Source organism: Corylus avellana, chromosome ca5, assembly GCF_901000735.1.
Source record: "Corylus avellana chromosome ca5, CavTom2PMs-1.0".
Lineage (NCBI taxonomy): Eukaryota > Viridiplantae > Streptophyta > Magnoliopsida > Fagales > Betulaceae > Corylus > Corylus avellana.
The window spans coordinates 35907078-35917894 of NC_081545.1; the positions used below are offsets into that span (position 1 = coordinate 35907078).

Genomic DNA, 10817 nt, shown 5'->3' on the forward strand with positions numbered 1-10817 from the left:
TCGAGGCATCCTCATTTTCAGCTAACCAACAAGCTGCTATCAAACATAAGAGTTGCCACTTTTGGAGGACTAGAGACAAGTGAGTCACACATGCCATGCTAAAATCCGAACCAAAACAAATGCTCCACTCCGCACAAGCCCGCACCAATTATGGGCCCTTCTGTGGGCTCAGTACGATCCATTTCCAACGACAGATGGTGACCATGTGAATAATCTAGAAAAATTGAATTTATAATTGACCACAGTCAGGATCTCCGTAATAGTATTTACTTGCCACAAAATCTTTTGACGAGACCACAGATCACATACCGTGTATTAGGAAGATGGTCATAATCACGTCTCTCTCTGTGCCCTATCAAATCTTTTTATTTTTTACTGTAAAACTATAATCTTCTGAGGATAACTTTTATAAAGGAGTTGGTTTACATCAGTGTTTTTTTTTTGGCCCACCAATAATTCTTGCACCATTTCAAGTAGGCACTAAAACACCAAATTATATAAGTTTTTTTTTTTTTTTTTAATTATTTTAAGAAATTGTAAGGGTTGAGCTAACACCTCTGAGAGCCACCTCATATGGGCAGAGGTGGCCGCGCCACCACCCCCAACCCATCTAGGGTGGTCGGCTGGCCACCCCATGAGCGAAGGTGGCCCGCGCGGCCACCTCCAACAGATCTAAGGTGGCCGGCGAGCCACCCCAAATGGGCGGAGGTGGCCACGTGGGCACCCCCAACCCATTTGAGGTGGTCGACGAGCCACCCCATGGGTGGAGGTGGCCTGCGCAGGCCACCCAAGCAAATATGGGATGGCTCTTTGGCCACCCTAAATGGGCTGGGGGTGGCTAGTGCAACCACCCATGGCCTAGGAGTCGGCAGCAAGCCGCCCCTACCTTCCTTTGGGTGGCTGCCGACCACCCCAAGTGGGGGTGGGGTGGCCAGCCAGCCACCCCTTTGTTTTTTTTTTAATAATTAATTAGTTTTTTTAATTATTTTTCTTTTTATATTTTATATAATCTTGTGTGGTAGTGTTCATTTCTTAAACTTAAGATTTTTCTGATATGTTGAGGTGTCAATAGCTAATTGATGGGCACAAAAGAGCTGGTTTACACCAGCTCCTTATAGAAGTTATCATCTAATCTTCTTAACATAAATGCTTCAAATACTTTTTTCTTATAAATTTTTTAATTTGTGATCGAGATAAGAATCATATGATACTATGATAGTCTACATTTAAATCAACTATTACCTTAATTTGTAAGAAATTTATAGTAAAAATTTACTTATAAAGAAAATAAATTTATAGTAAAAATTTTAATATTACTAACAACGCCCTCTTTGTAATAATATCTCATAGATATTATAGGGAAAAATTGCTGTTGCGGATATAGTGGGCTGAATTGGTTTCAATTTCATCGGCAATTTGAAAGATTGGCCCACGTAAAATGTTTGGGCTGATGTGTCTCAATGTGTTTGGTTATATTTATACGTTGTGGGCGTCGGGAGACATATGTTTTGGGCCCAAAATCTGTTGAGAGAGAGAAAAAAAAAAAAAAAGTATATATTTTTTTTACCCAACCTTATTTTGAAAATAGTTATTCGTAATATTCTTCTAGACTTCTTCCCATTCATCCGATCCATTTATCATAAACAAGTAATCTCATTCTCGACTTATTAAATTATATACCAACTCAAATACTCAAAAACGTAGACCAAAGTTACTCTAATAACAGTATGTTTGGCTTTGAATCACGGGCAAGAGATTTTTTTTACCAAACAATTAATAGTTTTTTATTTTTTTTTATTGAAAACAATTAATAGTTATTATATTTTATAATCGCATATTTTGAATATTACTAGTTTTTAAAAATTATATTTTTATTTTATAATTATTTGACAATACTAAGCAGAGACGGAGGGAGGGGGGACCGGGGTGGGCCATGGTCCCCCCAAAATAAGGAAAAAAAATATTATAAGTAAAAAAAATAAAAAATAAAAGTAAAAAAAGTAAAGTTAAAGTTTTAATTTTAGTCATTTGCTCCCTCCAAAAAAAATAAATTGGTCCTATTTTTAATTTTGTTGGCCCATACCCACTAATTTTTTTTATTTTTGGCCTTTACTTTCAAATGTCCACTTTTTTTAGCCCTTACAGTAGTCTTTAGTTCATAAAAAACAATCAAAATAATTTTTTTTAATAAAAAAATTCTAAAGAACCGAAAAAAAAAAAAAATTTGGCCGACCCTTCCCATAAAATTTCCTGACTCCGTCCCTATACTAAAGCGATAGTTTCATCAAACTTTTAAATAATTGTTTTATATAAAAAATAATAATAATAATTGATACCACCATGTGGCAATGTAAAATAATTTTGAAATAAAAATATAATTTTTTTACATTATTTATTTTTTAAAGAGTCTTAAAACATAGCTGACATGAGAATCGCTGAAATCCAAGAAAGGCTGAGTTGGCGGCCTTTTACTTCAATGGACCGAAATCCAACGTGATTGGGCGGTTGGCAAGCTTTCCAACGAACTTTCAACTCAGCTTTTTTTGGGTAAGCCGAACTCAAAAAAGGAAAACAAGTTATATCAGCACGGTTGCCGCCCTTCCCTTCGAAATCCATCTCCATTGGCCAAGTGGGCACGCTTCCCAATAAGATTTCAGCTCTTTTCGGTAACAATTCATTCAATCAATTCCTCACCCTCACGCAATCCAATCCCATTAATCACACTATCCGGCTATCCCCTATATTCTCTCAGATCCTCATGGTTACCGACAATAAGCCAAAGGCAAAAAGCATGGGCTCGGAGGGCGAGTGCGTGGAGATAACTGAGCCGTTGCTGCAGGATGAGCAGAGGATCGGGACCGTGGAACCGGATCGCGTCCCGGAATGGAGGGAGCAGATCACGGTCAGAGGGCTGGCCGTGAGCGCGGTGTTGGGGACCCTCTTCTGCATCATCACCCACAAGCTCAATCTGACGGTCGGGATCATCCCGTCCCTCAACGTCGCCGCTGGGTTGCTCGGGTTCTTCTTCGTCAAGTCGTGGACTAGCTTCTTGTCCAAGCTTGGGCTTTCAATTAAGCCCTTCACCAGGCAAGAGAACACCGTTATTCAGACCTGCGTCGTCGCTTGCTATGGCCTCGCATTTAGCGGTAACCCCCATTTCCCTACACATTATGTGTACGCATGTGAATTTATATATGGGTTTCTGTTTTCGGCAATAAAAATTGGGTCTTCGCGAAAGAATATTAGTTAAAACGATTTTAACTAATATTGGATCTCAGTTCGAACCTGTGACATAATTTTCCTCTTATTTCAGTTAAATACTAATTAAAAATGATTAAATTTACTCTTTTTGTATCAACTTAAGCTTTGGGATTTAGTTGGTTTGTGTCATTTAGTGTGACAGTTTGCGAGCTTTGTTTTTGGTGCATACCAGCTTTAAATATTGAAAATGGCCACATTTCTATGCCTTACTATTTTAGTTCCTCAAAATCCTGACCGTAAGTTTGAATGTGATGGTTCTGATTTTGCCACCTCTAGATGATTTTAAGTATCAGCTATTAGTGAATCTATTGCCGTTAGGAGCTTTTTTGACCTGAACTTGCCTCAGCAATGACAGGATTTCTGTACCCTAAATATTATTATGTATAGTAGAACATTTTGCTAATTTTGTGCTCATTATGTAAACCCCGGATACACGAACCTGCCAACTAGAACCATGTTTCTAATATTTGATTATGTTATTGAATGTCTAATTGATGCATGGCAGGGGGATTTGGTTCGTATTTGATTGCAATGGATGAGAGAACTTATGAACTCATTGGTGCTGATTATCCGGGTAACCGGGCTGAAGATGTTAAGAACCCAGGCCTGATGTGGATGATTGGTTTTTTATTTGTCGTCAGCTTCCTTGGCCTTTTTAGTCTTGTTCCACTTCGTAAGGTAGCTGATGCTCTTGTAAATTTTAAACTTGTTAATTTTTTGTTGTCGTTGGTTTTATTTATTTTAAGTAAAATTACTCCTATGTTTGCAAGAGATAAGTTCAAGTCCAATTTGGTTGTGTATCTATTGTCCAACTATGTATCTCGGTCTCTCTCTCTCTCTCTCTCTCTCGTCCTTTAAAGCTTGATTTCTCATGTCTCCCAGTGTTTGCTTTTAGGTTATGGTCATGGATTATAAGCTTACATATCCCAGTGGCACAGCAACTGCAATGTTGATAAACAGCTTTCATACCAACTCTGGAGCTGAGCTTGCAGGGTAAGTTCTATATAAAAACTTTTCATTAATTTCTGGATCTCAACATAGTACCTGTTGATATAAAGTGATTGGGGAAACGTTAATAAAAAGAATTATGTTGATAGAAAACTTAAAACAAAACTAATGATATTGATTTGTATGTGAATATGTGATAATATCATACAGAGCTTTTAGGACTTCTGAAAAATCATAAACAATAAACTTTTTGAGATGTTCAATTTTTGTTGTAGTGCACCTTGCCCCCAATAAAATATTTGTTTTTTCTTAGTTCTTATGGGATCATTATAGAATCGCCTTGGGCATTGTATGTGTTGCAATGTTGATATGTGCTGTTATTCATTTGAAAATTCATCACTATGGTCGCTCTCTTTATAGTTAAATATGAACTTTTCACAGGAAGCAAGTCAGTTGTCTTGGAAAATATTTGAGCATAAGTTTGGTCTGGAGCTTCTTTAAGTGGTTCTTCAGTGGTATTGGCGATTCTTGTGGATTTGACAATTTTCCCAGCCTTGGCTTGACGCTATATAAAAACACGTAAGGTTCTTTTATTCTCACTTTGCTTTCCTAATTGTCTTTTCACTTACTCACACGTAAGGTTCTTTTATTCTCACCTTGCATTTCCCTTGTCATATAGAGTAACTATGCGCTCCTTGTGTGGCAGTGTCATTATGCGTATGTCTTATTTACACAGTGCAGCTTGTTTCTTTTGGTTTGATAATTGAATGATTCCATGTGCCAATGGTCTATTAATTTTTATCTGGTGATAAAGGATTCATTCTTCATATCTGATAATTATGCGTTGGGCCAACAGAAGAGGGAGAAAAGAAACAAGAAAAGATAGTAAATATGTTCGTATTTGAGCTTTATCTAATTGTGTCTGTGTTTTCTGTATGATGTACATATGTAAATGCGTATATACTTATGTTTGCACGTCAACTTCATGAGGTTGAGTTGTTCCCATAACGAATATTCTGCACATATATGTTGTTTTACATGTCGTGATTCCCTTGATGCAGGTTTTATTTTGATTTTAGTCCAACTTATGTTGGATGTGGTCTTATTTGCCCACATATAGTCAATTGCTCAGTCCTTCTTGGTGCTATCATATCGTGGGGTTTCCTTTGGCCTTTAATTTCCCAACATGCCGGAGATTGGTACCCAGCTGACCTTGGCAACAATGATTTTAAAGGTCTCTATGGATACAAGGTATGGTGCGAGAAATCTGTATCATATAGCCTCATGCCTCATGCCTTCACACAAGTCACAGAATCCTAGGAGGGATTTTTTTTTTATACTTTTGTGGTTTGCATCTTGATTTATACCTTGAAAAAAAAGGGCCTGTGGGTACAGTCAGGAGGCAGGTGCCACCCGAGTGGGATGTAAACCACATAGTATAGCTATTTTGCTCTCTCTGTTATCTTTTTATGATTGCTCTAAAGTGGTTCTTCCTGCCTGTCATGTTGCTTGCAGGTCTTCATAGCTATTTCACTTATTCTTGGGGATGGTCTTTACAATTTGGTCAAGATAATTGCCATAACTATTAAGGAACTGTTTAACCAAAGCACCAAACAGAGCAACCTTCCTGTCACTGCAGAGGTTCTTGGTGAGGATAGTTAGGGTCTTTGATTTTATTTGAAAGTGTGGCCCTGTCAATGTGTTTGCAATAAAGTCATATGTCTGAAGCATGTGTATCTTTCGCTGATCATTTTTAAGAATAAATTGAAACAATGGTAATTGAGCACCCAACATATGTCTTTACAACACAAACATATGAACAACTAGCACAGGTAATTATAATAAACATTACTGTGATTCTCTTAAACATCTGATTCATCTGAACAACTATAATTGTAATTTTATTACTTAGGTCTTGAATTTCATGTAGTCAAATCTATATTAATTAAAGCAGATTTCAGCCAATTCAGTTTAAAATGAGAAACGTCTGTTGTTTATTGAAATCCCTTTATACATGGACAGCACTGCAGCATACAATAGTCCACATTTTTCTATTTTCTCTGAATTTTGGACTTTTGTTCTTCTTTTTCTCCCTATTAGGGGTCTCTCTTGTATGCTTACGTATATTTGAGTTGTGTCACTCTACTTTCTAATGAGATTATATATATATATATATATATATATATATTGATATTGATATTTCTCTCTTGGGCGCATTTAGCAGATGAGGAAAGTTCTAAACTGTTAATTGATCAGAGAAAGAGGGATGAGATATTTCTCAAAGACGGGATACCCACCTGGGTTGCAGCCGCTGGATATGTGGGTCTGGCTGCAATATCAACAGCGACAATACCGGTCATCTTTCCACCCCTCAAGTGGTATCTAGTTCTAAGCTCATACATCATTGCCCCTGCCCTTGCCTTCTGCAACTCTTATGGCACTGGACTCACAGATTGGAGCTTGGCTTCAACTTACGGAAAGATTGGTCTTTTCATCATTGCTTCATTGGTTGGAACCGATGGTGGGGTTGTAGCTGGCCTAGCAGCTTGCGGGGTTATGATGTCCATTGTCGCCACTGCAGCTGATCTCATGCAAGATTTCAAGACTGGTTACCTCACCCTATCTTCAGCTAAGTCAATGTTTGTGAGCCAGTTGGTTGGAACAGCCATGGGTTGTATCATTGCCCCCCTTACATTCTGGTTGTTTTGGACTGCTTTTGATATTGGTTCACCTGATGGTCCGTACAAAGCACCGTATGCTGTAATATTCAGGGAAATGGCCATTCTAGGTATTGAAGGCTTCTCTGAGCTGCCGAAGCATTGCCTGGCCATTTGTTGTGGGTTTTTTGTGGCAGCTTTGATCATAAACCTCCTGAGGGATGTGACTCCCACCAACATCTCCCAATATATTCCAATTCCAATGGCTATGGCAGTCCCCTTTTATATTGGAGCTTACTTTGCTATAGACATGTTTGTTGGGACAGCAATATTGTTCGTATGGGAACGATTGAATCGGAAGGATGCTGAGGATTATGCAGGGGCTGTTGCTTCGGGTTTGATATGTGGTGACGGCATTTGGACGATTCCATCAGCAATCCTCTCTATTTTCAAGATCAACCCGCCCATCTGCATGTATTTTGGGCCTTCTTTGAGCAGCTGAGCAAAATTGCTCCGCCTTGTCTCTGTAATTATATGTTCTTTCAACTGAAATGTTTGTTGGATTCTGTAAATATCATTCATGGGTGAACATTTGGGATGTCTTCTGTGCATCCCAACTCCCAAGCATTGGTTTAAGATAACTCGCTCTCTCTCTCTCTCTCTCTCCCCCCACAATCAACAAGAGAAATGGTTCCGAGTCAACGGATCAGTAACGAGTCTAACGATGGCTACCGAGTCATTCTCGGCCCAAAATGTCTTGGGCTTCCATGTCCATTTTTAGTTAATTCTGCTCTTTTGGAGGCCCATCCAAATCATAACTTTTGTCCATCAATTGTTTTTGGAACACGAAACTAGAGAAAGTATAAATGGATTGCAATCTGTCTTCAAATGTTGGGTACAACAGGTCTGTTTAATTATAAATCGACCAAAAGTTAATTATAAACCGATCTATTTAATTAAATATGTGTGTTTAATCGTAACTTACTAATTTTAAATTGGGTTCGTGCCAAGTTTACAGGTCGTGTGGTTGGATTCGTGTCGAAGAAAGAGTTTTAAGATTATATATGTTAGATCTGCTTGCCTACAATGAAAAAATCATTGAAGATTCTTTTGCACATAAACGGTGGAGATTGTTCACAGTAATAAATAAAAAAATAAATAAAATTCTTTTTAAATCTTGCAATCTCTACCGTTTACTTTTCTTAAGAAATTTTTAATCATTTTTGCGGAGGAGGCAAGCCAGACTTGAATAGAATGATTTCTTATGTTTTTTCCAAATGGGTTTGTAAAGCAAACCAAAACAAGAAGTTTGGAGGCGGAATAGAAAAGCATTGAAGGTTGTATAAACTTGCATATATGCTGCTTTTGTAAAGCTTGTGTGAGAATTCTTGTAATTCTTTGCCACACAATCATCATTAAGCACGATAATGTACTCTAACCACCTTTTTTTTAAAAAAAAAAATTGATTCATCAATCAATTGTTTGACTTTCTAATTCAGATAGCTTTGTCGCCAAGGGTTCTAATTGGAGCCCCACAAAGCTACACGCGGTTTGTTGGGTCCCATCTAATAATATTTTTTCATATGCTGTAACGTGGGAGTTTATAGATTCTTCAATTATCCTTATCTTCATATTCTTTTTTTTATATAAAATATATATAGGTCGGTTCCAAATGGTTTGATACAAATTATAAGCATAATGATTGTGGGAATATTTCATAATGGAAAAGAAATTGTAAAATGGAGAGAAATTATTTTGTGATCTATATTAGATTTTATAGGATATAATAGTAAAAATTTAAATGATGTGACAACGTAGACAATATATACACCGTTAGATGCTGTAAAATATAATCTGAATCATAAAAGAGTTTAACTTTGATCATGAGCCTCCTTAAAACAACACTTTTACAGCACCCAATCCTTAACGGACACTTAAGCAAAAACTCAAAAAAATGCACCAAAATAAACGGAGTCCTAATACACTGGATTGCTTTGAGGAAGACCAAAAAAAATGGAAGAACGGTGAAGGGGTCTAGCCTTCGTGAACCTGGCCAAACCGTGGGTCTAGTAGAAACCCACCCACACCGTGTGTCACCTCTCTCCAGCGTCGGTTTCCGGCCTTTAGAGTGATAAAATCTCTAAAGGGTTAACCTTCCACCTCTAACTTTTAGATTTTAATCCAAAAACAAGTTTTGAGGCATTATAAAAGAGTTTTGAGCATTAGAAACGGATTTTGAGACGTTAAAAACGGGTTTTTGGGCATTAGAATAGAGTTTTGAGGCGAAATTCGGCGGGTTACGACGGGTTTTGAGGCGGGTCACGGCCGACCAGACCCAGGCTAGTAGGTCTTGCTCGACCCATGCCGGCTGTGGGTCTGCTGGATCTAAGGGTCTTTTTGGTATTTTTATCGCTTTGATTTGCTGTATTTGTTCTCATTTTGGTTTTTTGCAATTTTCTTGAAATGATGATGTGGCACATGCTGGTTGGGTGCAGTAAAAGTGGTAGTTAGTAGATGGACTGGACCATAGGGGCTCTCATCATAAAATTATTCATCTTCATTTGAAAAAGAATAATAAAAGTGAATATCTAAAATAGATAGTGGGATATATCTACTTTGAAAAAGTTAATAGCTAAAATAAAATAAAAATATAATTTTTTTAGTAAAAATAGAAAAAAGAAAATAAAATTGATCGAGCCAGATTAGGTGTGGAGTGCTTTAAGAACTATTTTACATGTGAAATTTCTTCATCTTTAAGAATTATGAGCAACCATATGGAACTTTGTCATGATAAAGAAAGATCAAGGAGTTTTTTCAATTGGGTGGAAAGGGGCTGAGTGGACTAGATCATGAGGGTTCACATATTGCTACATAAAGACAAGCTAGGGAGGAGGTGGATCATTTATGTTTTTCTCATTCTCTTTATTTTTTTATTTTTATTTTTTATTTTGCCAAGATTATGTTTTTCTCCTTCAGTTCTTTCTATTTCAAACTATCACAAATTTTGATTCTCAATGTGAAAGGGAAATCGAATTCTCTCAAGCTGACACTAATCAAGGCACATCACATGGCAGGGATTGTGACTTCTGGGATTATAAGCCTGGCCACTCACCTCTTCAGAATCTTTTTATCCAACTTTTGACCGATTGATGAGTCTAAACCACCCATTTAGTACTGGATTATCCGACTACGCCTTTATCATAAGCCTTTTATAAATTTATGTAACAATCCACAAATATTACGTGGCACATGGTTTAACAAATTAATCAATAAAATTTGTCAGATAAATTTAATTATTTAGTAGTTGATGTATTGGGACGTGTTTCCCAAATTTTTGTAAAAAATACCTTTATGACCCTTTAAAAATTAATTTTTTACCCCCTAAATTGGGTTATGAAAATAGATAACCAAATCCTTAACAAAAGCTATAAAAGAACCCAAAAATTGAAACAGAAGAAAATAAATTAAGAAGAGCAAAAGAAAAGGATGGCTCATAGGGGGGATGTGACATACGGATAATGGTCAGGTCCATCTTATCGAAAGAGCCCTTCCGTTAGAGATTCTAGCTTTATTGGAGCTCAGCTTTAGTTGTTGTGGCTTCTATTTGACGTGGTGGAGGAGGTACCCATTTTCCCAAATTTTCACACTTCTCATCACATTCAAAACTGTCATACCAATGTTGAGAGACAAGGACATCACTTGGATCTACAAAACTTGCACTACGCCATAGTTTCAAGCAACAGGATGATGGGGAAATACCGAGTATCCACCTGATCGATTTTGAGCTGAGAATGCAGACTTTGACCGAATACATTACAAAATTTTGATAGTTTACTAGCTTTGATATCGAGTATTCACTTGATTAGCCCTGAGCTGAGAATATAGACCTAGGCTGAGTACCTTACAAAATTTTGATAATTAATTGGCTCTGATATTGAGTATTCACTTGAT

General features: G+C 37.2%; 1 protein-coding gene across 2 annotated transcripts; it reads left to right on the forward strand.

Annotated features, from left to right (window-relative positions):
• The first annotated feature begins 2514 nt into the window (after positions 1–2514).
• On the forward strand, positions 2515–7520 carry LOC132180808 (probable metal-nicotianamine transporter YSL6). 2 transcript variants are annotated; one of them, XM_059593770.1, is made up of 7 exons: positions 2515–3146; positions 3767–3939; positions 4157–4254; positions 4651–4788; positions 5271–5460; positions 5725–5857; positions 6431–7520. In XM_059593770.1, exons 1-7 carry the CDS (start codon positions 2759–2761, stop codon positions 7366–7368), a joined length of 2058 nt encoding a protein of 685 aa, XP_059449753.1. In that variant the 5' UTR covers positions 2515–2758; the 3' UTR covers positions 7369–7520. The 2 variants fall into 2 exon arrangements, with proteins under 2 accessions (XP_059449753.1, XP_059449754.1); XM_059593771.1 differs by having other exon boundaries at positions 6434–7520.
• Positions 7521–10817: the final 3297 nt, after the last annotated feature.